The sequence below is a fragment of the Danio rerio genome, chromosome 8 (genome assembly GCF_049306965.1).
Source record: "Danio rerio strain Tuebingen ecotype United States chromosome 8, GRCz12tu, whole genome shotgun sequence".
NCBI lineage: Eukaryota > Metazoa > Chordata > Actinopteri > Cypriniformes > Danionidae > Danio > Danio rerio.
In genome coordinates, this window is record NC_133183.1 from 40,189,327 (window position 1) to 40,207,752 (window position 18,426).

Sequence of the window (18,426 nt, forward strand, 5' to 3'; positions counted from 1 at the left end):
TTATACATCCTATACTTACTACATTTTTTCCTAAGGAAGAGGGAGCCAGTGACGAAGTTTGAGATGAATAAGACATCATGTGTGATGAAATTAAAAGTAAAAATAGTATTTTATTGTGCTTGACTTTCAAATTAAGTGGATATGGAGTCATACAATGCAAACAATGAAATTAGCTTAAACAAGCTCTTGAAAAAATTAACCATGATTTTACTACAAATAGAAAATACTAAATTTGTGGTTCTTCAAATGGTAATCAATATACTGCAAAACTACAGCTTTACTATCATAAAACCATGATCAGTTTTTATATGGGAGTCAAGGGGAAATGGTGTTTCATTTATTAAAAAAAAGGTTTAAATACGTCTGTAGTTCAAGAAACATTTGGGTACAAATTATTATGAATGGCACACGCTTGATAAAGTAAATCATTATCAAGTTTACTGTGCATGTTTTTGAGAACCATGCTTTGAATCACTTGTTCAGAGTGTTTCTGTTGTGCCATTAGGTGTAAGAATGGTGAGGTTTCCTCTTGCATTCTGGTCAGCTTCAATTGCCTCAAACAGGGATTTGAAATTTCCAGCCCCAAAACCCTGAAAGAGACAGATGAATACATATTTTTATTTACATACATTGTTTACTTTCTACATAGGAAGATAAAGGGAGACATTTCTGAGCTAATGCATGTTCTGATACAATTGCGGGAAAAACGACATGTGTCTTACCTGATGGTTGTGTCTCTGAATGACTTCTAAAAACACAGTAGGTCTGTCCTGCACTGGTTTGGTGAAGATCTGGAGCAGGTAACCATTGTCATCGTAATCCACCAGGATTTTAAGTTCCTGTAAAAAATAAAACATGTTATTTTTACATTCAGACCTGCCACTTAAAATACATTTTTGATAGATGCTATAAAGACAATTCAAATGTAGCAGATACTACTGACAGTAAGCTACTTCAAAATACTGTACTTTTTATTGTATTTTAACAGGAAGAACTTTCATCCCACCTCCAGTATGTTGAGGTCCTCAATGATTCTGACTTTGGAAAGCTTCAGTTTCTCCTTGAGCTGCTGGTAGTAAGTGTCAGGAACACTCATGAACTCCATACCACGTTCCTTTAGGTTACGGATCTAAAAGCAGGCCTGTGTCAGTGAATCAGAATTCTAACATTCATAACAAATAAGCATTCTTTATTGGTGAAATAATCATGGAACCTTTCCATCATTCACAAAATGTTTTTTAAAGTTAAAAAAAAAAATCTTTAGATTATTAAGTTGGCTCATTTCACAACACCACAGTTTGTTTTTACCATTTCTAAATCCATTCATTTGATCTCTGGGTCTGCTGTGTGCTCTTTTAGCTTAGCTTAGCATAAATCATTGAATCGGATTAGACCATTAGCATCCATTAGAACCGTTAGAAAATAGTAGCTATTTTCTAGGCAGATATGGCTAGGAACTATACTCTCATTCAAGGAATAATCAAGGAACTTTGCTGCCATTGTTCTGTCGATTTCTCCTATCTTGTCCGATTGTCCTACCTCCCATTGAAAAAGTAGGTAGCACATTATTATGACGCAATGTGCTAACTATAAGATTTTGCTACCAGTGTAAATTTTAATGTGGATTACTGTGATATGAAGTTGCCCTAACCTACCTAATCCCTAATCCCAACCTCAGAGCCATTCAAATACAGTGTTGGTAGCATAATCTGATAGGTAGAATAAAAAGGCCACCGTATCATGGCTGCAGCAGGTGCAATGATTTTATGCAGTAACTGAAAATAGTCCCCAGGTTGTTAACTAGGTAATAGTGCTGAGAAATATCATTTTGTCGGCTGAATTAAAATTATTGGAAACCCCTACAGGAAAATTATTGAAACCCTTTTTTTAAATATGTTTTTTAGCAAGATGCTAATGGCCTAATTCGATTAAATGATTTATGCAATTTAAGCTAAAAATGCTTGATGATGCAGATGAATGGGATTTAAAAAATGGTAAAACTCACTCATTTGTTAACCTCTAGGGGACTTAGAAATATGCCTATTTTCAAAGTGTTTCTTTAAAATGGTTTTACACTAAGAATAATAGGGTCTTCTCAATGAATCCATTAGTGTGAAATCTGTCTGTAGTTTACTCACAGCTGAAATAATGTCAGAGGTGTTCATAGCGATGTGTTGAACCCCCGCTCCACCATAGTACTCCACATACTCCTAAAAGATAAAAAGACGGTCGGATGAACGGATGGATCCCTGCATGAAGAGGTGACTGTAAGCAGATGTCATGTTTGTAATACGTGCCTGGATCTGAGACTTGCGCTTTCCCATGGCTGGTTCATTGATTGGCATTTTGACAGTTTCTTCATAGTTGGCCACCACTATGGAGCGCAGCGCACTGTATTCAGTCTGCAACTGCTTGTCATCCACTGACCAGAATCTGTGGAACAGCAGGTTCCTCTGATACCTTCATACAAACACAAACAAATTATATAATTAATTCTGATGCAGTTGGCAAAATGCAAGTGTCAAGTGAATATCTGTAAATAGCAGTGCTAAATAAATAGCTGAAGACTAATTTACAGCTGGTTCCCTCAAGATTCTCCTATGGACATAAATCAGTCCACCTTCAGTAATTTCCATAAATCATGTTTATACAATGTTGATCTTCGTCTGAAAATGTAAATGTAAAAATTAGGAATGATCTGTTTTGGCAAATAAACTCTTTTTGAACGGCCCAGCAAAACCCTGACTTAAACCCAATTGAGTATCTCTGCAGAATCCTGGCTGCCTGCCAACATTTACCGTCCAACCTGACAGAACTGGAGAGGATCTGCAAGGAGGAATGGTAGAGGATCTCCAAATCCAGGTGTGAAAAAATATATATATTTTTTTCTTTTTTAAATATTTCTCAAATGATGTTTAACAGAGCAAGGAAATTTTCACAGTATGTCTGATAACATTGGAGAAAGTCTTATTTGTTTTATTTTGTTTAGAATAAAAGCAGTTTTTAATTTTTTAAACGCCATTTTAAGATCAAAATTATTAGCCCCTTTAAGCTGTATTTGTTTTCGATAGTTTTCGATAACTTTTAAATGTCACTTTTAGCTGTATAGAAATTCTTCTCTCCGTTAAACAGAAATTAGGGGAAAAAATAAACATATATATACACACACACACACAGTATGAAATGAGATTTTCCTTGACCTGTTAGTGGGATGTAAAAAGGCTGAGAAAATGAATCGTAAAGCTGTATAATTTTCTCATCCATTTAACAAATTTGTGTTGTTGCTTAAACCATAATTTTCTTTTTTTAAAGACTTAATAACTTAAAGAGATATTTCACCCAAAAATTAATAAACTGTCATCATGTACTCACCCTTCACTTAATGCAAACCTATTCGAGTTTCTTCCTTCTGTTGAACACAAAAGTATGAATTTTAAAAAATGCTGGTTGATGGTAGCCATTGACTTACATGGTACATTTTTGTACAGTTTAAAGGGTCGCAGCAACCAGCATGCTTCAAAATATCTTCTTCTGTGTTCAAAAATATTATAAAAGTTTAAAATCACTTGAGGGAGACAAAACAATGAGGTCATTCTTATTTTTGAGTGAACGATTACCTTGTGGTAATATACTGTGTGTGTGTGTGTGTGTGTGTGTGTGTGTGTGTGTGTGTGTGTGTGTGTGTGTGTGTGTGTGTGTGTATATATATATAATTTATTTTATTATTTTTTTTCAGTGTACACACAAGAGCTTTTTGCGATGGGATGGGGTCTGGTTTAGATAATTCAGTTATTCCTTCGCCTCCCTCTTTCTCCCCCTCCCCACTGTGTTTAACCATCTCCAGATGGTGTCGAAGACCCTTTAAAAAGCCATTTTGCTGAGTCATAATTACTGAAAAGTTTTGTTGCGTAACATGCAGTCCTCCTTTCCATAGACTAAAACACAAGCAGCACATCTGCCATCTATTCTCTTTCTCCCAACGTTTCGTCTCTCTCTTTCCTTCATCCTCACCATGGAGATGCTGCCTGATCTCTCGGGATGGCCTGTCTGTGGATCTGACTGGATGGGATGGATTGGGAGTTTCCCCCCAAAGACTTGCACTGTATTCTAGGCGAGTATCTCTTGTGGCTTCTTTTATGCTTTTCAGTCTTACACAACCCTGGCACTGAGATCTGATGCTGCCTGACTGATCAGATCTGAAGAAAGTTCAACAATGTGTTTTCAGAAAAGTTTTTTTTACCACTCCACTATTGGCACCATCTCACTGTCAGGCTGATTTCCAACCACATGGTCGATGAAGTCCAGCTTTCCGCTTGGTCTGTAAAAGAAGAGCCACATTAAAAAGAAAACACACTGGTAGAAAACAAACCATCCATGCACGATCTAAAATATAAAGCTTTGATGTAAGCATGAGGATGATTCTTACACCAAGAATGGAGAGTACTAATAACTAACAAACGATATCAGCATCCATATTAATAATTAACAAAATTCAGGTCATTTTAAAGGGTTAGTTCACTTAAAAATGAAAAAAGTATGTTGTTGTTTATTTACCCTCATGTCGTTCCAGTCCCCTTAGATAATCTTTGGAACAAACATTAAGATATTTTGAATAAAATCTGAGAGCTAAACTGGAATATTGTGAAGCTATAAGAAAACTTGTGAGTGTTCATTAGTACTGTGCACTGATGTACCCCAGACACCACAGGCTTCTGGTCAATATGGCGAATGCCATCATCAATCGCTATTAACTGACGTTCTCGGGGGGAGAAGCCCAGACCAGACGTGTGTTTTTACAACAGTTAATGTGGTCAACAAACACACTAGAATACTTGCTTCACTGACATAAAAAATATATCCATATAAATCTTGACATTTAAACAAACCCACTTGAAAACAAACGTTTTCTGGTTTTGTAATCTGCATGAAATGAACACGAAGTGCAGTCCGTCCTGTAAAATCCACATCACATGACAGAAGAAACTACTCAAACGCCCACAAATTTGTAAACAAAGAGATTCGCCATCAAGACTAAGTTGTGAATTACTAATGATCATCAGAGCAATCTGATGACCATTATCCAGAGGATGATAATGTGTAAGAAGGCCATAAATGAGGTTGGTGTCGTGATCTCTTTCTTTTCGTGTGTGCATGTGCCTTAGCTTGGGCAACCTGATGCAGATTTTGTTTGATTCGAATGTTTAAAACCGAAAACTATGAGACAGCTGTTGCTTAACTTCATTGGTGATTCCAAATATGTAATGTAATCGTAAGCTTGGCAAACAATGTTGTAGAATTTGATGTGTCCCCATTCAGACAGAATCCCCGAGCATACTGCCCGAGATGCGTTTCAAAGATGGTCGCCAAGTGAGGGACTTTGGTATAAGTCACATACCAAAATCAACCATAAAGAGCACAGCTCTGTCATGAACATGCACAATATACTGACACTGAGGAGAAGAAACTTCTGAGTAAAGTTTTTATTTTTATTTTGTGTGCACACAAAAGCATTCTTGCAGCTTGATGTTATTCAGATTGAACCACTGAAGCCATGTGGTCTATTTTGAGGATGCTTTTCTTTGAAAAAGTCAAGAACTTTTCTGTTCAAGGGCCTAGGTTTGCTCTTGACATTGGTGGGGACGGGTGAATCAAACTATATATAAATAAATTTATATATATATATATATATATATATATATATATATATATATATATATATATATATATATATATATATATATATATATATATATATATATATATATATATATATATATATATTTTTTTTTTTTTTTTACTGCTATTAAAATATATTACTAATTAATCCTCTCTTTGTACAAATTATTCAGGTGGTTCGAAAGACCAAAAATGTGATTATTATTAATATTATTTTGGATTTTTTTTATTATTCCAATGGCCAAATTCTGACTAAGGAAAGTTGAATGTTCTGGGCAGTTTGTTATTATTATATTAAATGCATACTTAAAATAGTATGGTAAGCAATTTGACAAAGTAGTTGGAAATATTTTTTAATACATCAAAAAGTGTGGTTATGATAACCATCCGACAAGATAATCCAGCAAAAATTAGTGTCTTTGCCTACACACAGGCTGTATTTCTTCTGATAAATTGTTTCAACTAAAATTGGACATGCTATTCTGAGAGATTAAGAGAACTAGCCGGGATCATGTACTTTAATGTTAGCTGTTTATTCTGCAGTTAGTTTTCAGGGCATATTATTCACAGACTATATTAGTCTGCCATATAGTATATTATATTCTAAGCTATATACTATGAAAACTTGCATTTACAGTATGTGACTTACACTTTCGTTGAAAAAAAGTATCTTATGTTCACCTATTTTTCTGCCGTCATCCTCACTTGTGTGTCACCAAACACAACATACTCTAGCACGGGATAAAAACACTCAGCCTCTCACATGATAGCAGGGAAAGGCACAGCCAATCAAAATGTCTGTATGCATTTTGGGGGCGGGAGAACTCAAGTAATGAACGTGATTTAACATTTTCTAGGTCTCCATAGTTTTGGTTAATTAGGTTAATAATGATTAAATTATTGGTGGGGACATTTCTATGGTCGGTGGATATTGGTGGGGACACGTCACCTCCATCCACCCTATATATTTGCCCCTGTTGCTGTGCCTGGATGCAAGTCTGCAGACACCCCATATAGGGAGGATGAGGGAGCTCTTTGATTTCACCTGCATATCTTCATTTGTGTTCAGAAGTTGAATAAAGGACTTGGGGATTTGGAACAATTGATTGTGAGTAATTAATAACACAATTAACATTTTTGGGTGAGCTGACAATTTAAGCACATGCTGCAGATTTGTAAAAAAAAAATTCTTAAATATGTATACGGTGTATCTCGTTCCTCTATGGTGCTGCAGTTATTCTAGTGGTGTGAACTCAATTTTTCTTCTAGACAATTGTGTACAAAATTGAAAAATTTTCATAAATGATCACACATTCTGAACACACCACTCACAGTTTGGCCAGGAAAGGATCACAGAACAGGGGAGCATGGAATCCTGGGAGAAAGAGACCATTATATCCTGTCCGCTCTACAAAAGTATGAGTGGTATCACCATACTGCAAAAAAACAAACAAAAAACGATCAGAGATGAAGTATTTTTTTAAAAAGTATAGAATAAATATGATTTTAAAAGTTAGGAAATCAATATTTGGTGGAATAACCATTAATAATTGATAGGTTTTGTTAACTTTTTTAATCACAATTAAACCACTAGCTTATTACCTGCCTATTATTAAGATATTAACTGTTCATTAGAAGTTTTAAATGTCATTTATCTAATCCTACCCAAAACCTAAACCCAACTAGTACCTTACTAACTATTAATAAGCAGTTGATTAGTTGTTTATTTACCTAGTAGTGTTAGTAGTGTGCTAGTAGTGTTATCATTTGTTAATACATATAAAAGTATTACAAAAGTGTTACTTATATTTAAAAGAATAAAGTTAAAATTATTAAAAATATATAATTCATATTTTTGGTCCCACTTTATATTAAGTGGCCTTAACTAATTTGTACTTACACAGGAACTTATAGTTTGTTACAATGTACTTATTGTGTAAATACATGTATTTACTTAGTACTTATGCTTGCTTAAAAACCTGTATGTAATTACATTTGTAATTAACTTCTATAATTGCATTTGTAAATACACTGCTGACCATTCCCTACACCTTAACCCACCCCTAAACCTACCCACACCACCAAACCTGTCCATAACCCAACCCCTATCCCAACTCAAGAGCACCACGTGTTCTCAAATACATTATGAACAAAGTAAGTACATTGTATTTATTAATTTTTTTTATTTATTTTTTTTGATGCAAGTACATGTTAAGGACACTTAATATAAAGTGGGACCATATTTTTTCATATTTTTCAAAATTATTCATTGTAAAATTGTACATTTATTTAATGTCACCCATTAAGTTAGTTTAATTGCTATCTTTATTTATGTATTGAACCTCTGCTAAATAAATAATACATATTTTCAAAGATAATACATACTGTCTGTACCACTGCCATTTTCACCCTTCCAAACTTATCCTCCACAGCATGAGACTCTTTAATGATGATGGCACCTCGTTCTCTTGCTTTCTACCGACAAAATTAATCAAACAAATGCTGATTATTACAAATAATCCCCAGTGATTTTAAACTGTATTAATAATAATGATCATTCACCTCTACCAGGAAGTCACAGTTCTCAACAGTGAAAGCAACATCTTTAACACCATCGCCATGTTTCACCAGGTGATCTCCCATCTCTGTTCATGAAAAGCAACATAATATTTTATAACAAATGTGGTTTTAATGATAAAACCCAAAAATATCAGTTTATCAGCCTTACCTTTATTACCAGGATTCAAGGCAGAAGTGAAGACATAAATAATCTACAGGTAATAGAAAACAGACCAGTCAATGACTTTTTATTATTCTGACTGAACTGACTGTTCTCTTTCTTCAAGTATAAAGGGGACAGACAAGAACGATGACGAAATCTCTCACCTTGCCCTGTTTGACAGCATGAGACACAACATCACGACTGCCCGTCTCCAGCCCACGATACGCCAATGGCTCAAAACCCAGTTTATTACAGTAATAAGATGCTGCCTGAGGTAGAACAGAGAAGAAAACAAAGAGGACAGCAGGATGGTGGGATTTCAACTTTAAGTAATAAAATAATATTATTTGTATTTTAATTATATCCAAACTTTACATTTTGAACGTTCAAATGAAATTATTCACTTATTCTTTAAAAGTGAAACTATATATTGTTTTTCCTAAGCATAAATAATAGCTAGCTTTCATACATTTTACCATGATGCACAGGAGACCACCCCCTGAAATTTCACTCAGTGTAACAGCAATTTATACACCAAACAATATTGTCAATTAATATGTAAAGACTCTGTTTGAGGAGACATATTTTAGCTTCCAAATAATTACTTACTGTAACTGTCATTTTAAATCTATACACTTTGCCTTCAAGCCAATTTGCAGGAAAGTGTTTTAAATCATTTAAATGATAATGAAACTGAGTATGTATATACAATATTAGTGCTGAGCAAAAATGAATCATGATTTAATGCATGCAAAATAAAAGATGTAAAATCATTATGCATATAAAAATACACACATGCACGATTATATTATATTTGAGGAAATTTGTATTTTCTGCCAAAAATCATTATAACATTAAGTTTATATCATCTTCCATAAAGATATTTTATAAATTTCCTTTCTCAAATGTATCCGAACATTTTGATTAGTATCATGCATTGCTAAGAAATCTCAATTCTCAAATCTCAATATTTTGAAACCATCGCATACCAGATTTTCAAATAGTTCTATATCAGCCAAATATTATCCTATATTCCTACAAACCACATGGTTTACATCTGATGATGTATAAAAAACACACAGGACTGTTTTTGTGTTGTAGGTTCACATATTTGAACACACAGATGTCATTATAAACATGTTGTTTCATTTGTGCATAATTTGAAACATTAAATTTGACATTTGGTTTCTGCTATCTGTTAATTATGTGAATTAATATTATTAATCCCATAATTTCACATTTTATTTTGCCCTTTTAGATTTTTTTTTATTCTGTCTATCAATGTAATAATGCAGAAACAAAATGCTAAAATTTCTCTTTGACCCAGACATCTTTCATTTTTTTTCTTCCCCCGTTAGTAGATCTACAGTTTGATAATTGCCCCATCTACTGGTGATATCAAAGTATTGCCGATAAAAGTCTCAATATGGAACAAATTAGTAAGTGGAGAGGATGGTGTTTTTCTCCCACCCCTGAAAAGAGCCAATAGCATCTCCCTACAGAACAACTCCTCTAACATTCAAACAAACAGATCCTACAAACATATGTTGTTTAAGAATTACCTGTTTGGCATTTCCAACCCAGAAAGTGATGTGGTCAAAGCAGATGAATTTGCCTTCCTCGTGCTGTTGGGGTGCATACAAATATAACTTTTTAAGTATATTCTTATTCTCAAGTTAATCTTAAATTTAAATGATGGAGTTTGCAAGTAAGTAAAGTTTCTCTCACAAATAGAGAGAAAAAACATTTTCATTTAGACAAATTAATAAAAATCATGACATTATAGCTTACCTTTTCTCCTTTGTCAATGTACGATGTCTGGAAGAAAAGATAGGATAGATTTAGGTTTCTTTGGTCAGTTTGCAAATAAAACTGTTCATTTAAAATAAAATCCAGTGCCTTACCATGTTGTAGTGGTTTTTGCAGGCTTCTTCTTGAGTGAGTGCAGAAATGAGGAGAGGTGAGTGCAGATGCTGCAGATGTGAATTTGTAGTTCTGAATGAGGCTCCGCCCAGAGGCTCAAGTGCTCATGGTGCTCCCATATAGGCTAGTTATGCTCAGTGTGCGAAATCTACATTGACCACTGAGATTGAGTTTTTTTTTTTTTTTTTTTTTTTGTAGTAGTAGTAGTAGTTTGTGTAGAAGACCATATATGCACACAGCAAGGCTTATTGAATCAAATATATAAGTTTAATTTAATGACAGCTCATTAATTAAAAAAGCCACTAGAAATAGGCTTTAATCCGACTTACATTTAAACTATGTATAGTTAAAAACACATATTTTATAAGAAAAAATATCCATTGAACATTTAAAGTGTCAACCATTATAGGGGCGGTCAATTTTGTATTTATATTAACTTAAAAAATATTTTTATTATGACTGTTAGTATTCAATATACATATTTGTGTAAACTACATATCCACCATTTAAAGGACCCACCCACACATTTTGTATTAAGGTTCAAGGTATTAATTAAGGAGGTATTATTTATAAATTTAAACACCCCCCCCCCTCATATTATTATAATTTTTTTAGAATAATACAGTCTTCAAATAAGGATAAGTCCAAAACTCCAAACTAAATATAGGTTTACCCATAATGATAATTGATCGCTGAACATGTGCCTGTTTTATACTGTAACTAATTGCTGTGTTTTTTTTTTAGTTTTGTTTTTTGCTGTTTGCTGTTTGTCTGCATGCAAAAGAGGAGGCACTCGGTTCCTTCAACTCCATTGGCTCGTTGAGTTGGGCTTGCAGTCTTCAGTGAGAGTCTGCATGCTATAGTTCTGATGTCTATATGCTAGATATTGAAAACAAATGTGTATTTTGTAAATCTCTCTCAAAAAAGACAAATGTTGAAATTTGTTTAAATCATTTGACATCATTTTCTTTTATTACAACTCTAAATCTTTGCATTCATGGCTTTTTACTCACAAGTGTTTATTTTTGAAAAAGACTCCAATTCTGGCTATTTGTAATATGTTTTGTCTTTAATGGGCATAAAAAACTAAAAATCTTGAGCTTTCAGTGTATAACCTTAAATCATTTTGCCGTTTTTATTCTTTCTTTCTTTCTTTTTTTACTATATGTTTTTTTTTTTTTTAATTTTCTGTTTTCTTTAAAATGTATTATGCAGATTGTAACACCAGCTCTGTATTTTTGTTTAAAGTTATTCTATGTTTATGCAATCTATTGTTAACTCGTTTTAAAATCAATAATAAAACTTTAAACTTAAAAAAAATTAGTTCTGATGCATGAAGACTGATACGCATCTGTCAGCTAAAAGTTTGAGGTTAGAGGTTAAACAAACCTCTGTTAAATTGACAGATTTTTTATTTATGCATTTCTTTTAATTGTTTAAAAGTTTCTCAGCATTAATGTCTACACTGTAAAATGGGAGCTTTATCGCTTATTAGCCTAACTAGTTCAGCCAGTTTCTCTCTTCAAAATGTTACTTTTATTTAAACTGCTATATTTTTAGTTGGCCCAAACCTGACTCAGATTTTTAATTTGTGTATTAGTAAAGTTTGTCCATTCTAAAAGTAGGTTTCTGAATGTTTTTAACGTTGCCTATTTTTTGTGAGTGAAAATACTCTTGATTTAACATTGTATGATTTTGCAGATGTGCATTCTCAGAAATAAAGGTATGCAAGCGGTTACTGGGGTGGTACCTTTTCTACAGGTAAAGGTCCATATTAATACCTCAAGGTAGTGCAAAAAAGTGCAGAAGTGTTCCTCCTAAAATGTTTAGGTACTAATATTTACTTTTGAGTAACCAAAATGAACCCTTCAATTACAAATATGTTCCTTTTGAAAAGGTACCACGCCAGTGACAGCTCGCGTATATCTTTATTTCAGAGAGTGGTGTAAATCCAAGCAAAAATGATTATTCAACTTTTTGCAGGTTCCAGCATTTTATAAGACCTTATAGCTGTTTTATGGTGTACAGAAATTCAGTGTTTAAAATTTGAACCATTTAAATATCATCAGACCAAATAAATATTTCATATTTCATCATTTATTTGTTTTTTATGAAGAACTTCTGAAGAAACATTTCTAAAGAACTGCAGAGTCATACTGACGGCTAAACTTCAGCCACCCCCTGTCACTCCCCTTCAACAAAAAAATGCAGCATTATGGTAAACCACGTTTGCTGTAATAGCCCCATTCCCACCTTTCAACCAGCTTGCAAAATGTTTTTAATTCACTAGGGACTTCATTAAGAGACTTTGAGAACCGTGTGGATACTCTGGACAGTTATGTGAGAAGTGATGTAAATTACATATTTGCATTTACATTTATTCTTTTGGCAGATGCTTTTATACTTAATACACTGGTAAAACGCTTTTCTTTCTTAGATTTTTTTTATGTTGTTTCTAGCCCAAATATTTAAAAAATTCTAAATCAAAAAGCAATTTCTAGACAAGCAAAACATAGTGTCTTGTTTGAAGAAATAATTGATTCTTGATTTAAGAATTTATTTGGACTAGCAACAACATATTTGCTATCACTTTTGCAGTGTATAAAGCCACTTAATAACGAAAAATCTTTTTTTTTTCCTTTTTTCCTTTTTTTTTAAACAAAACAGATATGGCAGACACGGCCAAACATTGAAACTTTGGAGGGCATTGAGGGGGAAAAAAAGCACAATATCATCAAGGGGAATAAAAGGTTTGATCAAAGCGTGCGTTTACACACGTTCATTTAAATATGGACAAAACCAACATTGGGTTATTTTTGTTATTAGATTTAAAATGCACGGACCCTATTTGACCCAGTGTTCATATATACATATGTTTTTATGAATGAATATTTTGCATATAAAAGATAATAAAAGACTGACTAGACAGATTAGATAGTTTAATAGACAGATTGACACGTGTAGTCATTCGTTCCTGTGTATTTGATGACTAGCTTCCAGCAGTATCTGGCTGCAGACTTGCATGCAATCTGAGACACAAAGCACTCAGCGGAGCTAGTGAGGTCACTGTGAGAGGCGGGGTTAGGGGTGCACACTCACTGACAGCCTAGATTTAGCCTGGTTTTAACCAAGCCGTCTATTAGACTTTTAACCCTTATGTATTGTTCATATTGTTCAAGTGGCTGTTTTTGCCCCCAATGACCTCCATTATAACTAAACTTGTTTTAATTGCAAAGCCATGACACCAGATAGTAACTCATTCTTTATTGTTGGTGGTTTCCCTGTTGGGATGAGATAAAATGAGTCATTTTTACTTTTGATGGTCAGTTGGCACCTTTAAACACCCCAAAAAAATGCTTGCTGGGATGGTACCAAGAGGCTGTGCTCACTTCTGGACAGAGGGGGTGTAGACTTGCAGCTAGTGCCGATAAGAGGTGCAGACGCTGAGGCTGTTCTGTATGCGAGTGTTGAGGTTTTGAAACATCAGCTGACAACGTGTAGGTAGAGAGTAGCAGGTTCTGGGAGTAGATGAGCTTGTTACCAGTGTAGACTTTGACCGACTTGTGAAGTTACTCACAAGACCTCCGCTTATGGGACATTACCATTCAAATGAAACGTTTCCAGCAGAATATGACGCTTCAAAAAACTCCATCGGCACTGGTAACTATGAAAAACACGACTGAGCACTAATAGTGTACTCAACACTTTACACTGACATTTGAAGGATCACCTGACATTAAAGAATGAAGTAAGAACGCTGAAAAAAACCCATCAGATTTTAGCCCAGAAGAGTTTCTCTTTTCCTAAATTAAAGCAAAACTTCATGATATTGTGTTTATGAATTCATTCGTGTGTGTGTGTGTGTGTGTGTATGTGTGTGTTGCACTGCTGGAGTGAAGGTTAACCAGTCCACACAGTTCATGCGGCTATAATCTTTATTATCTTTTATTAATAAACTATGTACAATATTTACACGTCGGCTCCAGGTCTCTTGGATGAAGGTCTCTCAGCGACGTGGTCTCTTCTGGTCGCCGCGCGTCTCTGGTGAAGATGGGGAGCGGGACCGTTTCCCTCCGGCGTCCCGGACCGAAGATGCCGCACCTGCTGAGGACGAGGAGGGCAAAGGCTCGGTCTGGCAGGAGAAGGACGGCCTCTTTCTCTTCTCAGCAGCATAGGCCTCACTGAACAGATCGAGCGCAAACACACACAAGCAGACATCATGTGAGATTTGGACAAACACTAGAACATGCGGCTATGCCAAGTACAGTTTACTCACGCGTCTATGATGGGAATGACGTATCTGCCGCTGCCGTCTATCATGACTCCCTTTCGGTCTGGGTCGTCCACCTCCAACAGGAAGCTGCGGGGAATCCCTGTGCTCTTCCGGATGCGCTTGTGCGGCGCGGAGCGGCTGCCCTGTGAATTGAGGAGTGACAGTCAAACTCGGAGCAAACAATCTGACTGATGAGGACAAGAGCTCAAGTTCACAGCAACCGTGAGCTTGGAAAACCCAGTTACCACATTAGTGGGGCAGTGCCTAATGTGGTGTCCCGGGATCCCAAGCAGCCTCATGGCTTCACTAGTGAACATCAGAACCATGAGAATCAGCTCAGACATCTCTCACAAAGCAAACCTGTCAGTGTCTGAACGCTCACCTGCTGGAGTAGTAGCACAGGCTGGACTGGTACATCACCGCTTTCAGCTTGTCCTCCTCTGACGCCTTTGCCTCAGCCAGATTCTCAGTCTGTTTCACAGGCATTTGCACATTTGAATCTTTTTCACCCTCAACCCTTCAAACAATCTCAAATCTCCCTAAGAAGCTGAGTGCGTGTGCGTATATTGTGTGCTTTACATTGCGTTTTGCTATTGTGCTATTCATTTGTTCAATACCTTCAACAACTGCTCCAGTGAGAGGAGTGAAGGATCAGCTCTAGGTGAAGGTTCACGCCAGCGTCCAGCTTGATGTCTGCAAAACAAAGGAGCTTGTGTGACTAAAACACCAGGGACAGACCAGGAGTCTTCATATAACATCTAACAGAGGACGCGTGTGCTCATTTCACAGCACTTACCCAACAAATCTTCTGTTTGAGGACTTCAGTCCCGCCGCAGGGATCCGTCTGATGATGACCGACGTGTTTTTAGGGATGAGAGCATCATCTGTGTATTCTGACAGCAAAATAAAATCAGAATCAGCACATAATTATGGAGCACGGTATACTTTGAGAGCCATTAGCCTTTTAAAACAGCCAAAACATCCCTACATGTCAGCATCAGCACCACCTTACAGCTTCCAGAAGTGTCTGATGTAACGCATCTAATGTTAGCGTAGAACAGTTGAAGTGTCTTTTCCTCAACTCACCTTCATCAGTCTGGGCGTTGCTGATCTTCAGCTGGCAGAACTTCAGCCTCTTGCTCCTCATGATCTGCCGCTTCAGCTCCCCCGCGCTGATGTTGAGGCCTTCAAACTGGAGCGAGTCGTAGGTGAGTCGACTCTGGAACCTGTAGTGAACACAAGACATACTGAACACAAACACAAAGCACAGCGTAATAAAAAGGGTCAAACCTGAGTGATGGGAACAGCAGGCGATCAATCGACGTATCCAACGATCAATAATATCGATAATCTGGAAAAATTGTCACGGAGGACGCAGAGATCAGATGCCAATCGACACAGCGAGATTCAAACAACACCCACAGGACGGTTGTCATGGATGCTGATGATGAACACGTGACGCATGCGCTGTACAACTTCCGGCAATATTATCATTATTAATATTAATTTTATTGATAGTAGTAGTAAAATCATTGCGATAAGTATAATAAAATAAACAGCAGAACAGTTGGCCATCTCTGAATAATACACAGCGACGTTTCCCTGCACGAACGATTCAGGCCTTCGCCAAGAAGACTCGGGTGAGTCGATGATTCAGGGATTGATTCAACTGTCCGTTCATCCTATTGGCTTCTTTGGCTGAATGAATCGTTCAATGCTTTACTCAAATAAAGCGGCCTCTTGCTGCCACCTATTGGGGGTTTGCTTTTTTGTTTTCAAAAGTACTTTGACACTTTTTTAAAGGCACCTTTAAGTTCATTTTTGCACAAAAGCTCGTCTCTGTGCGTTCCAAATGGTTTGAAATTTCCTTAGCACATGGTTTTCTTGATGCGTTTGAAATTTTCAATGTAAATCCACTCGTACTTGCATTTGATCTTTATTATGCCTTAAAATCAAAACTATACTAAAGGTGTCTTATCCAAATGCAGATTTTCATTCAAAACGTTATGACAGAACCATATTACTTTACAGTGGCCCATGGATATATATATATATATATATATATATGTGTGTGTGTGTGTTGCTTGTTTCTTATTTACCCATGCAGTGACTTTTAGGCATAAATACTATGTAGGCTTGCTAAAGGGTTGCATGAGAAATGTCATCATCGTGAGAGCTTGACTTTTTTTTGTCGCTGCCTTTAGTTGTGGTGAAATGAGATGCATCATGTCGTTTATCTGTTTGTGCAGTCTGTACCTTCATTTCTGAATCGTGTGGCATCGTACTTGAAGCCAAGTCATTTAGCCCAAGGCATAGTTGTCTTAGAATGAGTAGTTTGCTGATCAAATTCCACATTTTGATGAGGCAAAACACATCTTGGATGTTTTAATTACTATTTTAGGTGAAAAACAAAACAATGAGATTTGTGTAAAATCTAAAGTTAACCAAGTCCAGCCCGCCATCTTGTCCTGCCTCTCAGTTCTCTTAAGCCTTGGGCCGGCTCTGTGAAGTGGCCTCTTTTGGGCTCATCATTGAAGACCGGACGAGCTGCAACATTTCGTTCTGCCAGGTTCTGGGAGTAGATGAGCATGTCATCGGTCTAGACTATGGTCAACTTGTGAAGTTACTCATACACCTCCGCTCATGGCATATTACCATTAAAATGAAACTTTTCCAGCAGAATATGACGCTCTAAAAAAAAAAACTCCATCGGCACTGGTAACTATGAAAAACACGACTGAGCACTAATGGTACACTCAACAATTTACACTGACATTTGAAGGATCACCTGACATTAAAGACTGACGTTGTTGGACTTCAAAGGGTCCAGTGCATGTTCAAAAATGGGTTCGGAGTCAATCTGTCAAAAATTACAAGTTTTATTTGCTCAAGCAGGAAAGAAACCAAAAGCAATACACTGCGCAGGAGAGGTACAGTTCTCAAAACTCTCCTTCAGAGACACATCCTTTTATACCACAGTTGTCTTCCGTGCATCTTCTCTTAAGAGTTAACCTTTTAAGGCAAATGTCTCCTCTTAGCACACACATGGCTCATACATCCTGTCATTCTTAGAACTCGCACCTATATTCAATAACAGGATGTAACACTGGTCTATACCGTGCTCACAATATGGCTGTTAACCCTTCAGACGATTTCATAGTAACCAACACCCTATGGATCAATCATTAAAGACTTCTTATGCAAGGAAAACATATCAAAATTATATTTAAACTGAAAAACACCACAACGTAAGAACGCTGGAGGAACATCAAATTTTAACACGGAAGAGTTTTTTTTGTCTCTCTCAAATTAAAGCAATATTTCTTAATCTTGTTGTTTTTTTTTTTTGTTTGGTTTTTTTTACTGTACAGTTGCCCCAGGTGTTTATCAGGTGTGATGCCTGCTCATCTGACCTTTGACCTCGGCACTCAACTGCTGCCAGTTTTCTTTTAATGCCATGAGATTTCTGAATTCTACATGCAGGAACCGATGCATTCCTTTTTTTTCCTTTTTTTTTTTTAAACAAAACAGATATGGCAGACACGGCCAAACATTGAAACTTTGGAGGGCATTGAGGGGAAAAAAAAAGCACAATATCATCAAGGGGAATAAAAGGTTTGATCAAAGCGTGCGTTTACACACGTTCATTTAAATATGGACAAAACCAACATTGGGTTATTTTTGTTATTAGATTTAAAATGCACGGACCCTATTTGACCCAGTGTTCATATATACATATGTTTTTATGAATGAATATTTTTGCATATAAAAGATAATAAAAGACTGACTAGACAGATTAGATAGTTTAATAGACAGATTGACACGTGTAGTC

The 18,426-nt window shown here is 36.0% G+C and overlaps 2 protein-coding genes across 4 annotated transcripts; both read right to left on the reverse strand.

Moving 5' to 3' along the window:
* Positions 1–82: 82 nt before the first annotated feature.
* Positions 83–10,348, reverse strand: hpdb (4-hydroxyphenylpyruvate dioxygenase b). The gene is given in 14 exon segments (NM_001003742.1): positions 83–590; positions 723–839; positions 1,007–1,129; positions 2,139–2,210; positions 2,298–2,460; positions 4,241–4,318; positions 7,009–7,112; positions 8,062–8,151; positions 8,239–8,321; positions 8,405–8,447; positions 8,563–8,667; positions 9,961–10,023; positions 10,190–10,216; positions 10,303–10,348. Coding segments are annotated over 14 exon segments (1,182 nt in total). The 5' UTR covers positions 10,306–10,348; the 3' UTR covers positions 83–479.
* A 3,894-nt stretch (positions 10,349–14,242) lies between these two features.
* On the reverse strand, positions 14,243–17,584 carry LOC141375867 (E3 ubiquitin-protein ligase RBBP6-like). 3 transcript variants are annotated; one of them, XM_073910870.1, is made up of 6 exons: positions 15,681–17,584; positions 15,391–15,487; positions 15,212–15,287; positions 14,977–15,065; positions 14,598–14,737; positions 14,243–14,502 (listed from the first exon to the last, which is right to left on the reverse strand). In XM_073910870.1, exons 1-5 carry the CDS (start codon positions 15,838–15,840, stop codon positions 14,638–14,640), a joined length of 522 nt encoding a protein of 173 aa, XP_073766971.1. In that variant the 5' UTR covers positions 15,841–17,584; the 3' UTR covers positions 14,243–14,502; positions 14,598–14,637. The 3 variants fall into 3 exon arrangements, with proteins under 3 accessions (XP_073766971.1, XP_073766970.1, XP_073766972.1); XM_073910869.1 differs by lacking the exon at positions 14,977–15,065 and having other exon boundaries at positions 15,681–16,043; XM_073910871.1 differs by lacking the exons at positions 14,977–15,065; positions 15,212–15,287; positions 15,391–15,487; positions 15,681–17,584 and adding an exon at positions 14,840–14,969.
* Positions 17,585–18,426: the final 842 nt, after the last annotated feature.

What these genes read in the sequence shown, in the direction of transcription:
- LOC141375867 (XM_073910869.1), bottom strand. Translation starts at nt 15,840, where the DNA reads ATGTCTTGTGTTCACTACAGGTTCCAGAGTCGACTCACCTACGACTCG. An exon ending in TCAAACAGAAGATTTGTTGG is followed by an intron (nt 15,288 to 15,390) that starts GTAAGTGCTGTG and finishes TTTGTTTTGCAG; the next exon opens with ACATCAAGCTGGACGCTGGC. An exon ending in GTCATTCCCATCATAGACGC is followed by an intron (nt 14,503 to 14,597) that starts GTGAGTAAACTG and finishes CGATCTGTTCAG; the next exon opens with TGAGGCCTATGCTGCTGAGA.